We start from the raw sequence: 20,307 nt of genomic DNA, 5'->3' as shown, positions 1-20,307 counted from the left end.
AATGATTGTGATTTTTGTGAATTCAACATGTTTACTAACTCTAGTGGATCTTAATAGTTTGTCTTGTCGTGTGTGTGTGTGTGTGTGTGTGTGTGTGTTGACTACTAATTGGAGGTCAAAGGAATAAGTTTTACTATCAATCAGTGTTAAACACTATAATATGGGCACTCATTAAATTTTTGCTAAATAATTGGATACCTTTTTGGTCCATTTTGCTAATATTAAGCAATGTTTAGCCCCATTCAATTAGTATTCTAATAAATGAAGCTAAATTTGAGGATAAATCTTAGCATGTAGTAACTATCTTTACTTTATAACCATTTAACTACTTGAATATTTATTTCTCTTCTGTACTTTCTTCATCTATTAAATAAGGAGACAAATTAGTTATTGTAAAATCATTTCTAGCTTCACGTCCTATAGCTCTTTTATCTGAAGATAGGTGGTAAGAACTTTAAAAATGTTTCTAATTCTTTAGAAGAAAGATGTGTGTGAATTTTTTAAAATATAGTTTTTAGTTGTTTGGCTTATTTGATCTGATGAAGTGATAATCAGAAAATAGCTACTTTTAATTCTATCTGCTCATTCTTTAAGCTGCATGCTTAAAAAGACTTCTTAGCACCTATTTTCAAAGAATTTGGAGTCTGCTTGGTTCATGTTGAAAAGAAAACTCAAATGCCCATAAGAATTCATATTCTTACTACTCTTGCCTAGGATGCAGCTGTCCTGTCTGGCTGAAATAGAACTGGGGAATGGCAACTCATTGTGATTTTACTAAATGTCTTTATTTTATGCTTACTTGAATTTTAGATTCCAAGAAACCTGTTTGTCATTTAAAGGAACAGCCAATAGAATGTCCTTATTCAATTTGAGTATTATCAATAGTTGATGTTTATAATGTAATCTTGCAAAACATTGAGTGTGCTTCATTATATTTGATCTTTACATCATCTATATTACATATTGAGCATATCATTTATCCTCATCTTACATATGAGATCAAAGCCTAAAGAGGTGAAAGGAGTTTCACATGGTCATAATAGCTAGTAAATGTTAGGGTTGAGATATCAACACAGATATCCTTAACACCAGTCTTATATTTTATCTACTCTACAATATTGCTTGCATCTAGAGCTATGTTAGACTAAATAATATTACCCCTAATATGCAAATCGCATAGGATTGACTCTTTTCTCCACCGTCCATCTCCTGCCACTCAGCATGTTTCTAACAGTTTTTTATTATTGGCAACAGATTGACATGGACTCATCCCCCTATCCCTTTTCTCTCCTCAACTATTCCTCCCACTCCCATTGTTAAGTATTCATTTGTCAAGTGCCACCAAGCCAATCAAGCAAGTCCTTTAAAAAAAGGACTTGGTTTTACTCCCCCTTGACTGTCTTTGACCTCTTTGGGCTATATGCCTAGAAATCCGCCTATTTTTTCACTTGGTTTCCAAATTGACTCACAACTGTGTTAAAGTATCTGACCTGTTTATTCATCCTGAACTTACAAATCACATCTTCTAATACATATTTTTAATGATTCAAAGATTATCTACTGTCCATTTTTCATTTTTTTAGAATAACATTTTCTTGATTTTCAAGCTCCTCACAATTATAATTTGACTTTCAAAGATAAGACACAAAAGGATATAGTCTACTCCTAATAATATATATGCTTCCTTTGCTTGAAAAATTTTAACATGTAATTAATTCAATATTAATATCTTCCCAAATTCTTTTGTTGTTGTTGTTGCAAGATTGTTGGGCTGTGATATCAATGTCTTTAAAGAAGGATTATTGAAACATTAAAATAAAAAGATCTCTTAGCTTGTATTCTCAAGGAATTTAGAGTCTGATTGGTCTATAATGAAAAGATAAGATCAATATACATGAAACAATACACAAGATTAATTAATCACACAATTAAAGCAAAATAGGATTAAATTAAAGTTTCATGATATGGGCAGACTGTTACAGAAATTCAGAGTGGTAAATAAATGATCCTGGTTAATTCGTGTCACTTATTACAATAAAATAGTTAAGGATGTTTGTTGGAGAAAGAAAATATATCAGTCCCTTTACAATATATAATTCATTAGATTGGATTTTAATCCACATTGGTCCTAGCCTTGGATACCATAATTAGATTTGTGTCCTTGGGTAAACTATTTCAGTACTTTGGTCTCAGTTTTCTCATTTATAAAATGGTTTCCAAAATTTGGGCCCTATAATTTAGCAGGTTGCTTACAACTATAACAACTTAAGATTCTCTGATCCTTTTTTCCCCCAGTAGTATTTTATTTTTCAAGTTTCATGTAAAGATAATTTTCAACAAGTGACTTGGCCAGAGTCATATAGCTAGGAAGTGATAAGTGTTTGAGGTCAGATTTGAACTCAGGTCTTCCTGACTTCAGGGCTGGTGCTCTATCCATTGCACCACCTAGCTGCCCCTCAACATTTGTTTTTAAAAGATTTTGAGTTCTAGATTTTTTTTTCTTCCTCACTCCCTTACCACCCTCCCTCCTCAAGACAGCAAGCAATCTTTGCACTTATCCACACACCCACACCCACCCACACAATCCAATATATATTGTACAGTCATCTTAAACATATTTTCATATTGGTCATGATGTGAAAGAAAAATCAAAACAAAAGAAAAAACCCATGAGAAAGAAAAAACAAAAAAGTGAAAATATGTTTCAACAGATATTCAGTTGCCATAGTTCTCTTGATGTAGATGGCATTTTCTATCCCAAGTTTATTCGAATTGTCTTGGATCACTGTATTGCTGAAAAGAGCTAAGTCTGATTTATTATTCTGCTCACTTTACTCAGCATCAGTTCATGTAAGTCTCTTGGCATTTCTGAAATCAAGGTGCTCATCATTTCTTATAGAACAAAAATATTCCGTTACATTCAAAAACCACAACTTTTTCAGCCATTCCCCAAGTGATTGGCATCCACTCAGTTTCCAATTCCTGCCATCCTGCTATAAATATTTTTGCACTTGTGAACCTCAAGTTCATTTTATAGTTTACTAGGAAGCTAAATTGAACAGCAGTTCCATGGTGTGATTTCTGCCATGAGCTTTTTATAGCTATAGTTTTGGGTAGGAGTTTATCATTTTACTGATTCCCTTTTGCTCCAATGAGCTAATAATAAAACTGTGACTAGCAATATCACAATTGTAGAAGAGTCCTTTAAGGGAGCCTTTCTGTTCTGTTTATACTTTTTTGAATCACAGTGTAAAAATTTTAAAATGAAATCTCTATTCATTTCTTTTGTCTTGTGACTCTTAGTACCTTATGTTTAAGGTGAGGGTAGAATCACCTGCATTCTGGAGTTTAGGTTCTGTGCATTACCCAAAAAAAGTTCCAAAATACAGAATAGTATATTCGTCATTAATACTCAAGGAGTTGTTTTTTCAGAAAACAGTTATATGATCTTTGTTATAATAAAATATCATTTTCATCTCTTTATCTAAAATTTTTAGGGTAATTTTATGGAATGTCAACCTGAAAGTAGCATCTCTCATCGTTTTCATAAGGACTGTGCCTCCTATGTTAATAATACGAGCTATTGCCCCCATTGTGGGGAAGAGACCTCAAAAGCAAAAGAGGTAACCATAGCCAAAGCAGACACTACTTCCACAGTGTCGCTTACCTACGTCCAAGAGAAACCAGTCACTGTAGAGGGAAGGGCTGACACTACAACTGGTAGCAGGTAAGATGGAACTTGATATTATATTCATTTTTTTAGAATTAGTAAAAGAATGTTGACCTTTTGCCTGGGTATTTGAAGAGTAAAATGGACTTGTGTGCATGCACATACATATACTGTGCTTTCATTTGCCAGTGCACATGTTGCTTTTTTAACAGCAATGGTCCTTTTCATGATTAGTAGGTGTTTAAAAGCTTCCACTTTTTGTGATTTCTATATTTTCTAAGATTATGCATGAATCAGATCATTTTTATAAGTATCTTTCTTTACACTTAAAGAAATTCTTTATCTTTTTAAATTGATTTTTAATTTTTTTTTTTATTATTTCAGACCTAAGCATTTCTGAGCTTCAATTTGACTCTCAGATCATATTCAGATGTACTAAGGATGTAGTAAAGTGAACTCTGTTGTGAATCCTTCAATTGTTAATTCAATAATTATTTATTTTGGGGTCTCCTGTCTGAGCTGCCAATTAGTTATAGACTTGTGACAGTTTTTTGTTTTTTTTTTTTAAATTCATTTTTCCAAATTATCCCCTTCCTCCCTCCACTCTCTCCCCCCGATGGCAGGTAATCCCATACATTTTACATGTGTTACAATATAACCTAGATACAATATATGTATGTAAATACCTTTTTCTTGTTGCACATTAATTATTAGCTTCCAAAGGCATAAGTAACCTGGGTAGATAGACAGTAGTGCTAACAATTTACATTCGCTTCCCAGTGTTCCCTCTCTGGGTATAGTTATTTCTGTCCATCATTGATCAACTGGAAGTGAGTTGGATTTTCTTTATGTTGAAGCTTTCCACTTCCATCAGAATACATCCTCATACAGTATTGTTGTTGAAGTGTATAGTGATCTTCTGGTTCTGCTCATTTCACTCAGCAACAGTTGATTTAAGTCTCTCCAAGCCTCTCTGTATTCCTCCTGCTGGTCATTTCTTACAGAGCAATAATATTCCATAACATTCATATACCATAATTTACCCAACCATTCTCCAATTGATGGACATCCATTCATCTTCCAGTTTCTAGCTACAACAAAAAGAGCTGCCACAAACATTTTGGCACATACAAGTCCCTTTCCACTCTTTAGTATTTCTTTGGGATATAAGCCCAATAGCAGCAATGCTGGGTCAAAGGGTATGCACAGTTTGACAACTTTTTGGGCATAGTTCCAAATGACTTATGACAGTTTGTAGTAGATTTGTATAGTTTTAAATACTGTGTTCTCAGGATAGCTAAAATGAACCATTTTCATAAAAAAAAAAACAGAAGATAATTATGAAGAATGTATTTTAAGATTTTGAGTTTCTTAAAGATTTTTTTTTCCATTTGTTTTCTCTATTCACTTTTTCAAATACTTTTTTTTTTTTTTTAAATAAACAAAGCGGAGTTGGAACACAGTTATCTGAGGAGGAAAAGCCTGAGAGTTCAACTCCTCAAGCTCCTGAAGGCTTCGAATTGGCTGGGTCTTCAGTTTTTGTCAAGCCTACTACTGGTCTTTCACAGGGACCAGTAAAAGAAACCTTGGAGAGTGCTTTGATTGCTTTGGATTCTGAAAAGTAAGTTCTAATATAAATTAACAAAGGTGCTATTGGCATTTAAGATTCAGAGCTCATTTGTCACTTTTTTGGGAATTTCCGTTAGATTATATTTTTATTAATTTTAGTGGTTCTCTACATATTCTAACTTGATTTTCTTAATTCTCCCCTTTCCCTCTTCATATCAAATAATTTGAAATAATTTGCTAGAACTGATTGGTGAAGTTGATTTTCCATCTGGTTTTATCTACTTGTTAGGGTTACATCTATAATGTCTCATTCTCTACAACTTTTGCAAAATGTGCTTACGAGAATAGCATGGTTTGTGTTTGAGGCATCCAGATGATTCAGTGGAAAGAGTATTAGGCCAGAGTTAGGATGACCTGCCTGAATAATAACAATTGTGTATATAGTGGAAAGGACATGGAATTAGGAATTGGAAAGCTTGAATTCAAGTCCTACTTCTGCTACTTATTTTCTGACAACAAATAAATCATTTCAAACTTTCCACAAACCTTAGTTTAATTATTTATGAAATGGATATAATAATACTTGTAACAACTACTTTATTTGATTGTTAAAAATGATAGCTCTTTGTATATTATAGGTTAAGGTATCATTTATTTATTCAAATCGGCAATTTTTAAAAATTTTCTGTTGTGCACTACACCTATACCCCTTCTACCCCACCCAAATATTTCTCTCCCTCACTATCCTGCCCTAAAGATGGCTATCTTAAGTACAAAGACACACACACACACACACACACACACGTTATATGTATATATATGATCAGAAAATTATATATTTAACATTTATGTATTTTGGAGTAAATTTTTTTAATTATAGCTTTTTATTGACAAAACATATGCATGGGTAATTTTTCAACATTGACCCTTGGAAAAATTTCTGTTCCAACTTTTCCCTTCCTTCCCTCCACCCCTTCCCCTAGATGGCAGGTAGTCTAAGGCGTTATTTATTAGTATTTTACTTAGTTTTTTTACAAACACAAGTTTCTTCTGATGCAAGATCTTGTAATTTTTGTGACATTCTTACAGCTTAATTTCTTGTTCATTAACTAGGGGAGAAAATGACCTCTTATAAGTCATAAAATCATGTTCATTAAGGCTGTATCATTGCCAAATTAAAGATACTTAAACACTGTTCCTTAAAAGGATTGGAGGAGGGAAAAGAAATTTCCTCTCCAAATATTGCTGTTGCATATTGAAGCTAGCTTTGCCTCTGACTTTCTCTGTAGCCTTAGAAAAATGACTTTTATTTTATTCAGTCTTGTGTTTTTTTGGTACAATGTTGGAAGTCTTAAGTTTTGTCATTTTGTTGTTACAAATCTTGATGTATAGATAGATGTCAATCTTAGATTGTGTAATATTAAATTGATAGGATTTACGTTAAAGTTTAGGGTACCAAGCAAATTGTTTAGCTCCTGTAATAAATATGCCTAAGACTGAAGTTCTTAGGAAGAAAAACATCAATGTCCAAACTGTATTTGTTGAATCTAAGAATGCGAAATTTCAATATAAATGGCAGCAGTGCCACAAAACATGTACAATTTAGAGTCATTAAGTAGGTGTAAACTAGGTCATATGCTAGATTTTCTTGTAAGAGTTCCACCATTTTATACATGATTCAGGGACAAAGCTAAAAAATTGCTCAGTCTTGGAATCCCAGTCATAGCATCACCACTTGTCATCTGCTTAGACTGGAAGATTCCCTAATAGCTGCACTAATCTAATCTTTGTAATGAACTTTGTTATTAGAATAGACTTCCCTTAGAGAAGTGACAAGGTGACTCATGAGTTCTAGTTAGTATTTTTGAATTGTTGAAATGACATTTCAGAAAATGTTTTTGCTGTTTCCTGAGTAAAGATATTTATTTATTTTATTCCTTAGAATCCCCAGTGTTCTTGAGAAATTAAAAACTTCATTACTGGTAGAGAGAGAATTTTGTTCAGGAAATGATTGAAAATACTTTCAGCTTTTCATGGAAATAAATAGTGAGGATACAGCATGTTTTCTAGTTAGTTCCAAAAGTTGGCAGTTGGAGTTGAGTAAGCTCCAAAACCACTCTGGTGCTCAGTAAAGAGTGCTGATTGCTTAGTCTACTTACGTGCTTAATAAATGTGATTGAATGAGTGATAGTAAAAGAGCTTATTTTTATTCTATTCTTGACAATTCGGTGAACTTGCAATTTGAGAAACATTGTTGAAAAAATTTACAATGTATTAAGCTTTTGAAGAGCTCAAATTACTTTCCAAAATATTCATTTTCTTTTCTTTATCTCAGAATTCTTGACATTTTCCTCTACTGTCCTCTTTTCTATTTTGTGACAGTGAAATAGCCTTTCTCTTTATTTAGGCCAACCCATATATTCATGCCCTTGATCCCATCTTCTTTTCGTCTTCTGCAGATTAGAGTTTTAATGATTTTGTCACTCTTCTAATCTTCAATCTTTCCCTATTTATTTTTCCCCCCTACCACTTCCTCTTGTTATATTCAAGCCTCACTTCTTTTCAATCTTACTTTTGACTTTGAATTTGTTTTCTTAAGCCTCACTTCTTTTCAATCTTACTTTTGACTTTGAATTTGTTTTCTCTAAAGACCAGTGATCTCTTAATTGTTAAATCTGATGTTCTTGGGGCAGTTAAGTTAGTTCAGTGGATAGAGCGTTGACACTAGAGTCAGGATAACCTGTGTTCAAATTGGGACTTAGGCATTTAACATTCACTATCTGTGTGATCACTTAATTCTAGCTGCCCTGACAAAACTAAATAATTAATTAAAAAAAATTTCTGATGATCATTTCTCAGTTCATGGAACTGTTTGACTATTGGTCACCCTTAACTGGATTTCCTCTCTATGAACTTTTTACTTTTTTTTTTTTTTTTCTATCTGACTCCATAGTCATGTTCCTTACCTACTTGTGGGTCTTCCTTATTGTTTTGTCTTATGTATTGTTGATCTCATGTCTTTCTACATACATTCTTGATGAACTTCCTAACTTCCTTCGGTAAAATTATAATCCTTTATACAATCATTCCTAGAACTGTTTCTAATTCCTGAGCTTCAGTTTCCTGTCATCAGTCACTTATTAAATATTTTAGATAGGATGCTCTAAAAACTTTTCCCTAAATTATTTCAATTTTCCAACTCCATTATTTTTGTCAAAGGAATAACCATTTAAATTTTTCAGGCTTCTAATATTGGTTTTAATATCTTTAATTTCTCATTTTCCACTACCCCAAATATCTAGGCAATTGTCTGAGCTTGTTTGTATCTCACATCTGACCTCTTCATACAACCACTGGCTTAGTCTAGGCTCTCATCTCTTTGTCTAGATTATTGTGACCGTAAACTACATTGCACAGTGAGTGGAGTGCTGGACTTGAACTCCGGAAAACCTGAGTTTAACTTCAGCTTCATACTCTCTGTGTAAACCTGAGGACTTCATTTAATTTCGGTTTTCTTTAGTTTCCTCAAATATAAAATGTGGAGTATAACAGGATCAACCTTGCAAGCACTGTTGGATTAAGTGAGGGAATATTTGAAAAGCACGTTAGCAAAGTGTGTGGCACACAGTAGGTGCTATATAAAAATGCTTTTTCTTCTCCTCCCTCCCTCTATCTCTCTTTTTTTTCCTGAGGCTGGGGTTAAGTGACTTGCCCAGGGTCACACAGCTAGGATAAGGGTGCAGGTAGAGACTGTTTATGCCCTCGTTTTCTCTCTGCAAGTCCCAGACCTGGTTTTGATTTGTATCTATTGTTTTATGTAAAGTTGGTTGAATTTCCACAGACTGCTGTTGGACTCAGCTACTGTTAGTAAAGTTCAAAGTGGCACTGCAGATTCAGAGTTTCTGAATTCCTAAATCCCCTTTTGTTTTGATCTCCTATACTTGTTTATTTCACTGTAGGCTTGTATGTAGGGCTAAAAATTAGAATTAAGTCTTTACCCTGCACTTAGTCTCAGAGCCAGATGGCTAAGTTTCTGGATTTTGTCCCTTGCCCTTTCCATAGGGAGGGTCCCTGTTCCTTCCTAATTAGTATATTCCTCTCATCTTGTATCTGTTGATGCAGAATAATTCATTATCAAATATAATAACCTTTTCTTCTTGCTAAATCTTGACCTTTCTGCAGCCTTTGATATTAATCATAACTGTTCTTCAGGATACTTTTCTCCTTAGATTTTGGGAGGTTTTTTAAAAATTGGTTTTCTTCTTGTTGGACCACTCTTACTCTCTTTCATTGTTTTTTTTTTTTTTTCCTTCAGGTCTTGACCACCAATTATAGGTGTCTTCCAGATGTTTGGATCCTTTTCTTTCCTCTATACTATCTCACTTAGGGATCATATTTTCTCTGCTTGATTCAGTTTTCATCTTTTTGCAGATGATTCTCAGATTGATTTATCCATTTCTAACATTTCTTCTGACTTCAAATTCCTCATCATTTAACTTTCTCTTAGACATCTCAAACTGGATTATCTGATAGTCATTTTGAAACTCAACATGCCTAAAACAATTCAGTATATGCCTCCTCTTATCCTCCCCTTTCAAGCCCCTTCCTTTCACTTCACACTTCACTCCCAATCCAACCAACACTCTTTAAACATCCCTATTACTATTAATGGCACTACTAACGTCCTTATATTTTCAATCTGTTGCCATGTCCTGTTGTTTCTAACTTTACAGCATTCCTATATGAATCTTTCTGTCCACTCACATGACTGTCACTTTAGTTAAGATTCTCTATACCTGATATATCTATTTCAGTATAGGTTTCTGGTGGTTCTCTGTGTTTCAAGTCTCTCCTCACTCCAGCCGTTTACTTACAGTCTTCCAGTGTGATTTTCCTAAAGCACAAGCTTGATTATGTTTTTTCCTACTCAGTAAATTTCAGTGGCTCCCTGTTACCTCTAAGATCAAATATAAAATCCTCTTTATGCTACTTACTTTAATAATCTTGTCCCTTTTTTTTTTTTACTGTTCTGGTCTTCTTACACATTACTACTTTCCATGTACTCTTTTTATCCAATGATACTGACCTTACTTTTCCTTGAATATGAATGTACATTTCTCAGCTCTCCTCTGTACCTCTGAATATCTACCATCCTTAAAATATACTTCCTTCCCATAATAGACATCTCTTTCCCTTTCTCAGTAGTATTTTATTTTTTTAAAAACATGCAAACATAATTTTCAACACTCATTTCTGTAAGATTTTATGTTCCAAATTTTTTCCCCTCATTCTCTTCCAAACATATTTCCACATTTGTAATGCTAGTCAAGAAAAAATCAGACCAAAAGGAAAAAAAAAACCACAAAAAAGAAAAAGCAAACAAAACAAAACAAAGCAAAAAAAGTTAAAATGCTATATACCTTGATCCACACTCATTCTCCATACTTCTCTCTCTGGGTGTGGATGGCACTCTCCCAAGTCTATTGGAATTGTCCTGGATCAGAACATTGCTGAGAAGAGCTAAATAAGTCTATCATAGTTGGTAATCATGTAATTTTGTTGTCACTATGTACAGTGTTCTGTAAAGTTCTGCTCACTTCACTCAGAATGAGTTCATGTAAATCTTTCCAGACTTTTCTGAAATCAGTCTGCTCATCATTCCTTTTAGAGGTCCATTACATTCATATCCCTCACCTTAACTTATTCAGCCATTATCCAGTTGTTGGACATTCTCAGTTTTCAATTTCTTGCCACCACAAAAAGAGTTGCTACAAGTATTTTAGCACATGTGTATCCTTTTCTGTCTTTTATGATTGTTTTTGTGATACAGACCTGGTAGAGACTGCTGAATCAAAGGATATGCACAATTTTATAGCACTTTGGACATAGTTCTGAATTGTCATAATAGACTCAATATAGATGCTTATTGATGATTGACTTTCATATCATTCTACTGTCTCCTCATTGAGTAGAGTAGTAAAGGTAATTGTAAGGGAAAAAATTGGTTCTTGAATATCTCTCCATGCCTGAAATAATTTTCTTCAAGGTATCATTTTTGTCTTTGATATATTTAGTCTGGTCATTGGGCCATTATGTGCTAAATTAATGAAAAGGATATTGATGATTTTTTATTCTCTATTCAGTGACCTTTCTTCTAGTCTCTTAGTTATTTTTCATGGTTTATTCTTTTGGGGCTGAATTGGATATTTTCTTATGTATATAATAAATGATTTCAAGAATATCTTGATGTTTTTCAAGAAGTAACACCATTACTTAGCTACTCATTGCATCTATATATGCTAGTAAGGATAGTTTAGAATACAAATTTCAAAGGGCTACAAATAATAAATACCAAACTGCCACTGATTTCTAGTTGTAATCATCAGTGATATTCAGTTCTCATCATTTGGTAGGGAAAAAAAGGGGGAAGAAGAAAAGGGAATAAATATTTTTTATAGTGTTTACTCTAGGACAGGTACTGTGTTTAAGTATTTTACAAATGTTATATCACATAATTTAAGGTAAGAAGAAGTTAGCCATGTAGAATATTTTAATTGTCTTGTGTGGGAGAAGAGGGATAATCTTGGTAGTGACTCTTTAATTTCTTACTAACCTATATGGGGGTGTTTCATTGCTCTTAATCTTCTGTTCTAATTCATTCCAAGTAAATTTTGCTGTATGGCCTGCAAAATGTAGTTATTCTTACACTGAAAAAAATAGAAGACAGCTCAAATCTTGAACCAGATCTTCTTTTTCTGTGAATGCATCATGTAGCCAGACCCATTGAAAAAGTGTTATTTTTATCTGTTTTTAAAAAATAATCTTTTTTATTTTCCCCACTTAACATATAAAACAATTTTTAATATTTGTTTTTAAATTTTTTGAGTTCCAGATTCTCTCTTCCTTCTTTCCTCGACTCTTAATTCCCCATTGTGAAGGCACATATGAAGATATGCAAAACTTCTTAGGTTTTTCCTTCCAAAAATTGGTTGATAGATATCAATATTAAGACTTAATATATCAAATACTTTTGGCTTTGGGATACATATAACAGGCTTATTTTATAAAATACTCTTTTTGTTGGAATGACATATAAGATGTGCTTAGTATGCATTTTAGTTATTAGACATAATTCTTTAGAGAACAATATCCCATGGGATATATTCTTCTAAGCTGAAGCAGCAGATAGCTTTATTTTCTTTTAAGAGTATCTGATTCATTTTTATTTCTTAATAGACCGAAGAAGTTACGTTTTCACCCAAAGCAGCTGTACTTTTCTGCCAGGCAAGGAGAACTACAAAAAGTACTGCTTATGTTAGGTAAGTAGACCTTGTTATCCAAGATTATTATGCTTTTAGACTCAGAATTTGAGATTAGAATTTGTAGTCATATGATATAGGATGGTACTCTCATTGGGCACAACTCACTTGTAAGCTTATTTTTATTACTTTTTTGGATTTTTTTTTTTTTTTTCTATTTCTCTTTTGACCTAGTTTTTTGCTCCATTATCATTTGGTTATGAAACTCTTTCCTCTCCCTTTTTCCCACCCCTCATTGAAATAGCCATTAAGGAATAAGAACATCTAGAAGGCAAATATTATTTACAACAAGGGTAGTTGGCCTAGTAGTTTATTTTTTATGAGTGTAAAACCTTGGTGCTTACTAACTATGTGCTTGTGGACAAGTCATATTTTCTGAATCTTAATTTCCTTATTTGTAAATGAAGGTAATAGTACTGGCATTATATGCCAGAATGTTGGAAAGATAGTGTAAATGTCCTAAAGTGGTATACTGATGTGAGTTATCATCCTCCTCATCCTCATCCTCCTCATCATCATCATAGACAACTTTAGTATTCATACTAATATTATAGTAATATGTTTAATTAAAAATAATTTGTTTATATCATGACTGTCTTTTTTACTTTGATTTAATCATGGATATATACCAAATATTCTTGGAATTTCTAATACATAGAGCAAAATGGTGAATCCACATTGTGAATACCTGATTCAAAAGAAGCTGAAAAGTTGTTTGTCTTAACTGTCAGTAATGTGGCTTTGTTTGGTTCTTTGATGTTAAATGCTATGCTAGATAGGGATGGAGGCAGCAATCATTTTAGGATATTTTCATTGGTCTTATCAGTGTTGAGCTGCCTTGCTTATTAATTTGTTAATGAAACTGATTTAGTATTTGCTTTTATTGTACTTATGAACATTATGTTTTGTCAAATTTTTTATAATATTCTAATGATTTAGCATTATAAACATTTTTTCCCAAATATATTGAAAGATTGTTTATGTAATCTCTAGAGAAGTCATCTTATTTGTTCAACAAGAATTTATTTAATGCTTATTATGTGCTAGGTATTGCACTTTGTTTTGGGTATACAAAGAAAGGCAAAAGCAATTCTGACTTCAAGGAATGCACATGCTAATTGGGGTAATAACATGGAAAGAATTTGTACATATATGCAATTTCTTCATTTGTAAAATAGGTATAAAATTTCACTTATTATAGAATTATAAGGATCAAATGAGGTAATATTTATAAAAATTGCTTAGTACAGTGCCTGGAATATAGTAGGTGCTATTTAAATGCTTATTTCTTCCTCATTCCTCCCTTTCTGTGCATAAAGTGATTTGGATCTGAACCAGGATGCAGTTAATAATCATTTATTACTTAACTGTGTGCCAGGTACAGTATTAGATGTGAGATTCACAAAGTCAAAAACTTATATGATCTATAATATTAAGGAGTTTATATTGTGTTGGAGGAAACTAAGTGTACACATGAACACACACACACACACAGCAATTAGAGAGATCAAACATCTGCACTTGAGGAAACCAATTTGACTTGTCCATAGAGTTGTGATAACAGAAGTAAAAAATGAAGCTGAAAAGATAAGATAGATTGGGTTCAACTTGTGTAAACTTTCCAAGCCAAACAGAAGAGTTGATACTTGATTCTACAGCCAAGAATGAATCCCTGGAGTTTATTCAGTAAGGAGGTGACAAGGTTAAATTTATTAAGAAAAATCATTTTGCTAGTCATATGGAAGATTCTCTTTGCAGCAATTTAAAGGATAAAGGTGAGAGAATCTGAATGAAGGATTAGGACAGAGTAGATAAGAGTAATAGATGATGAGGTTGGCTTTACCTTCAGGGTACCAATGAATGACAAATGACTAAAACATTCACAGTTTCAGTTTCCTTTTAGGTTCTTAGGAGTTCTACTGATATGACAGGATGGCATCCAGTGTGGGTAAGACTCACTAGGCAATAATTATGGGGCCTACTGAATCTTCTTGGTTGCATAGAGGTAAAGATAGGGTAAAAATCAATTAGATTCTTGTAGGATTAGACATATTTTAGCTGTGCAAGTCACTTACGTGTTCAGTGTACCAGATACCTTTGATGGAATATAAACTCTGGAGAGTATTTGTTTCCTGAGTGCCTAGTCCAGTGCCTGGTTCATAAGAGGTACTTAATAAATGCTAGTTGATTGATTGAGACTTCCAGTTATAAATGAATTGCCAATCTGCTTTGGTTGAAGATGTTTTCACATTGAAAGTTTCCACATTGGAATGATGATATTCATCAAAAAGGTTCAGCGCTGTATCCTTCTTATCCCAACAATAACAACAGCCTTCAAGATAAAGGCAGGCTTTTTTTTTTTTTTTTTTAAACTTGGTTGTATAGAGAAATATTAGCTATTTTATACAGCAGAAGTTGTAATATATGAAATATATGTAATGTATGAAGTTATCAATAAATCATGATTATTTTACAGTTGATGGGATTGATCCTAACTTTAAAATGGAGCACCAGAATAAAAGAACCCCACTCCATGCAGCTGCAGAGTCTGGCCATGTGGACATCTGTCATATGTTGATTCAGGTTCATCTTTGTCATTCACAATAAATCTTTTTTTTCTTCCATATTATTTTAGAAGTTTTTAAATTTCTTATGATGATGTAATAGAAAAAAAATTCCTGAATTTGGAATTAGAGGGCTTGGATTCATTATCCTATCTATTTTTTATTATTACTATGATTTTTTCAGACTTGTGTCCATGGCTCAATAAGCCTATGATAATGATGTAGCTTAAAGTAGAGACTGAGTTTCCTGCTCTTGAATGCTGGGGATCTGGGTTTGAATTCCGGCACATACTTATCTTTGTTACCCTGGACAAGTCACATTACCTCTCTGGGCCTCAGTTTTCTCGACTATCAAATAAGGATACTAATATTATCTCCCTCATATGATTGTTCTGAGAATCAAATGAATTTTTAAAATAACATATAGATAGCACATTTCAGTCTTAAAGTGCTACACAAATATTAGCAGTTACCACCACCACTATCAGCAGCACTATAATTGTAATCAAACCAATTACTGATTGGTTCACTTTTGTTCTTTCTTTCCCATGAAAAGAAGCTTGAATATTCCACTGTCATTTGTTTCAATAGGCTGGTGCTAACATTGACACCTGTTCAGAAGACCAGAGAACCCCACTGATGGAGGCATCAGAAAATAACCATTTGGATGCTGTAAAATACCTCATCAAGGCTGGAGCATTAGTAGATCCTAAGGTATGATTATTAAGTTCTAGTTTTTATAAGTATGTAGATTTTCTGAGGAAATAAAAATAATTTCATGTCATATAGAGCAGGGCTTCTCAAACTTTTCCACTTGTGAGCTCTTCACCTGAGAAATTTTTATATGTGACCCCTGATCACATATATAAAAATAGGTGTACTAATCAAACATTTACTTATATCATAATTTTGTGATTTCTCTGTCATGCTCAGTGATGAGAACCCCCATACAGTTTTGCAAACTACAATTTAGAAAGCTGGGCTATTGCCAGAGATTAAGTTACAACAGCAGCTAGGTGATATAGTGGGTAGAATGCTGGACCTGGAGTCAGAAAGTCTCATTTTCATGAGTTCACATCTAGCCTTAAAACAGTTACTTGCTGTGTGACTCTGAACACATCACTTAAAACCCTTTTTAAGTATTATTGTCAAGAAAAACCCCAAATAAAGTCACAATGAGTCAGTCATGACTGAAACAACTGAACAACCAAAAAAAAATAAGCTTTCATCTGACTTACCTCTAGCTACTTGAGGCTTTCCATAATGCTCTTTTAAGTCTTGAGTGATTTTTCATTGTATTTCACATAATACTTTGTGTCTTTTATTACCCCATCACATACTATTTTTGTTATAGCTATTTTATATATGTATATGTCATATCCCCCTTCTACATTCTCCTTCCCTTTTTCCCCACAAGATTTTTTGTTTTTCTCTCTGTGTGTGTGTGTGTGTGTGTGTGTATCCTTCATTGAATACGTTTTGTGCATATGGTAGAAAACTTAAATTGAGGCCAGGATGACTAATGAGTTCCTATATTACTGAAGATACTCAGCCAAAATTATATTTATATTCGCCATGAAGGAAACTAAAAGACATAAATTGTAGCTAAATATAAAGACTGTGCAATTTATACTTAGGCAGTTAAAGAGGTTGGTGAATTTGTTCCTATGTATAAAATGGGAATAATAATAACTGGTATCTCTACCATATTCTTTTGATTATTAAATGGCATAATATATGTAAAGCATTATGTTTACTTCAAAATTTTGTATTGTTGTTAGGTATTAATATTTTAACTTTCACATTCCCTAAAACAAGAAGAAATCTTTGTCATAGTCATGCCATCTAAAGTCCCTTAATTTCTTTGGTCCTCAGTTTCCTTATTTACAAAATGAAGAGTTTAGATTATATGATTTCTGAGTTAATTTCTAGCTCCAGATGTATGAATCTATGAATTAGTGTGAAGAGAATTTCAGCTTATTTGTTAAAAAATCTATTGTAGGAAATCATCCCATCAGCCACCTTTTATTGTCTACTTAATATGCCAGGCACTGTGGAATGTATTAGAAATACAGTGTAAAAAATGAGAAAAGTTATTATCGTCAGGGAGCTTACATTGTATTGGGGAAGATAAATGTACATACATAAGTATTTTTAAAACATGTATTTAATTCAAGGGGTAGGTGAGTGCAGGTGTGCGTATGAGTGTGTGTTTGTATAGAACACTTTGAATTGGGAATGTCAGGAAAAGGCAGAATCCAAGCTTCAAAGGAAAAAAAGGAATTTTAAGAGATGTAGATAAAACAGGAGTACATTCCAGCTTTGTGGGATGGTTAGTGCTAGGGGAGAGAAAAGTTTGATAAAACATTATATGAAGAATAAAAAGGCCAGTCTAGGTGGAACAAAGTGTAGGAAGAGGAGCCCTCATTGCCTTCATTTTCTCTTACTCCTTTCCTTTAAACAAACAAAAAAAAAAACAGCCCCTGCTCTCTCCAGGAGGAGCTCTCTGTGTTATGGGAGAGACAGCATGCAAAGAATCATACAAACAAACTACATCATATTGGAGACTTCTGTTTTAGATTGCCTTCTGAAAGATCTTTGTGCCACAGAATGAAGATGAAATATGGGTAGTGATCAGGGATGGATGGCCTAAATGAATATTTTTTAAGGAACAGGAAGACATGACCATGTTTGTAAGCAGTAGGAAAGCAGCCATTATTCAAAGAGAGATTGAAGATAAGTGAAAGATTGGGGATAGTGAGAATGATCTACTGGAGGAGGCAGGATGGAAACGCACCACTTTTGCAAGTAAAGGGGTTTGCCTTGGTGAAGAGAAGGACCATCTTATTATGTAAGATAGAGTGAAAGAAGAGGTAAAATGAGGAGGAAAGGAGAAGGGGAGCTTTCTATAAATGGCCCTAATCTTAGCCAGGAGGGTAGAACAGGTCATGAGATGTTTAAAGAGGGATTAAAAGGTTTTGAGGAGTTTTTATGATTAGTGGGAGTTTAATACTGAGGTGTGAATGGTTTGCTTTGATACAATGAGAGCTCCTTTGAGGTTATGTAACATAAATTTGTGATAAATACATTCAGTATAATGATGTTCTCCAGCTTCAGTTAGCACATGTATAGGAGTGAAGGAGTAGATGAGTGGGAATAGTCCAAAGCTAAGACTTAGTAGGGCAAGATATTTAGCAAGCAACTAATTACCAAATCTTATCATTTCTTTCTTTATGTGATGTTTGGCATACTTTCCATCTTCTTTATTCACACAGCCATCTCCCTAGTTTACTTTTTTTTTAAATCACATTTTTCCTGATCTTTTGCAAAAGTCTTCTATTTAGTTGGCATTCCTCAAATCTCCCCACCTCCATTTTTCACATAACTATGAAGATGCATTTCTTAATGTTTAGGGCTGTGTTATCTCTGTACTCAGTAATTCTAATCACTCTTTGTTACCTCCCAGATCAAATACAAACTCTTGTAGCACTTAAAGGTCTTTACAACATACTTGTTCCTTATTCTTTCTCCTAGCTATCTGTTTTTGCATTGTCTGTTTCTCAAGCTAAAAAGCTCTACTTCCCAACTCTTCCTGACCTCCATCTTTTCTCTCTAGTGTGCTCTGATGTTTAAGTCAGTACTGTTTATTTCAGCTCTTGATACTTAATGGTAGTAGAAAAGGAAACAAGATTTAAGATTAGAGAAACAGTGGAACTTCAGGGGAATTTGAGGGAATTGGATCAGTGTGACCTGATAAACCTGAAAAGCTTTACCTCCTCATTACAGGTTGGAGCAAAAAAGGATGGGGTAATGTAAAGGATCAGGTGTAATGTAGTGAATAATACAGGTTCTTTGAAGTTTAGAACAGCTGGCTTAACTAACTTAATCTCTATGCCTTAAATTCCTTTTTTAATTGAGGGAATTTCACTCACTCAGCAACCCATTCATTAGTCCAGCAACAGATCCTTTATCTTCAGATGTTTGATCACAGAGGTAAAAAATATATCTAGGTATAGTAGTAGTAGCAAAGTACACCAGCCATCCTAATTCAAATAGGAATGTTTAGTAACATAGGATAAATTAGACAAGGAAGGATATCTGAAATAGCACTATGGAAAGATACACAGTATTCTAAAGTCATACAATAAGATAAGAAATGGAAGGAAATAGTTACATTATATGTTGTTTAAAAAGTAACATTATATGTTGTTAAATTATACTGTAATATATCATATTCTATATTCCTCATGTGAAGAAGTCCAGGAATTGGAGAAGCAAGGCATGATGGAGAAGCAGTAGGGATGGGAAGTGCTCAAGAATGAAAGTGTAAATTATTAAACGTGTATGTTATTGGATAAAGTATATCCGTGGAATTATTTAACCAAAAGCAATCAAACTTAGTGACTACAACACTTAACAAACCCAAGGATTTAACTAGATTAAAATCTAATTCTATTCAACAAAAACTGTTGGGAAACCGTGAAAACATTCTGTTAGAAATTAGCTTTAAACCAAATATTACACTATATGCTACACTTAAATTCCAAATGTATATTTGACCTAAATGTTAAAAGGTATATCATAAATAATTTATAGGGCCAGGAAAAGAAATATATTTCACAATAATGGGGAAGAGAAGAGTTCTTGACCATAAAAGAAATAAAAACAATCAAAGGAAATAAAATTATTTTAGTTATATAGAATTAAAAACTTTTTGTACAAACAAAATCAGTGCAATTAAACTTAGAAGAAAACAATAATTTATAGTAAATTTCTGATGAGAAATATATATGAATAATAGTCATTACTTCATAGATGTGTAATCAGAGGATATTACCATGCAATTCTTTTTTTTTTTTTTAAGCATCCTTTGTTTATTCAGTCATTATCATTGCCAACACTGCATAACCTGGGACATTTTAAATTTTCACTTTTTTTAGGAGATTGCCGTGGTCAAATGATTCATTTCCTAGTGACCAGCTGAAGTTTCCCATACTTTGAAGGCATCTGCTAAATTTGGCTTTGGAAAGTAGACAAAACTTTCCAGCATGGTACAGCTTGCTAGAGTTTGTTCTCTTTACCATGCAATTCTTAAGGAAAATAATCCAAGCTATCAGTAACTAAAAAATGCTAGTAAGACACTAACAAAAAGTAAATGAAAAGGATTGAATTTCTAACTTTTGGT

General features: G+C 33.3%; 1 protein-coding gene across 21 annotated transcripts in view; it reads left to right on the top strand.

Moving 5' to 3' along the window:
- Window positions 1–20,307, top strand: part of EHMT1 (euchromatic histone lysine methyltransferase 1) — a 265,726-nt gene that overhangs the window by 180,259 nt on the left and 65,160 nt on the right. For all 21 annotated transcript variants that reach the window (XM_074288973.1, XM_074288966.1, XM_074288986.1 and 18 more), the window contains 5 exons: window positions 3,498–3,727; window positions 5,118–5,291; window positions 12,476–12,558; window positions 15,035–15,141; window positions 15,714–15,836. In XM_074288973.1, coding sequence (XP_074145074.1) covers window positions 3,498–3,727; window positions 5,118–5,291; window positions 12,476–12,558; window positions 15,035–15,141; window positions 15,714–15,836 — 717 coding nt within the window. The remainder of the gene's footprint in view (window positions 1–3,497; window positions 3,728–5,117; window positions 5,292–12,475; window positions 12,559–15,034; window positions 15,142–15,713; window positions 15,837–20,307) is intronic.

This window comes from Sminthopsis crassicaudata, chromosome 2 (assembly GCF_048593235.1).
Source record: "Sminthopsis crassicaudata isolate SCR6 chromosome 2, ASM4859323v1, whole genome shotgun sequence".
Taxonomy (NCBI): domain Eukaryota; kingdom Metazoa; phylum Chordata; class Mammalia; order Dasyuromorphia; family Dasyuridae; genus Sminthopsis; species Sminthopsis crassicaudata.
Note: the sequence above shows the minus strand (reverse complement) of the source record. Positions and strands in the feature narration are given on the sequence as shown.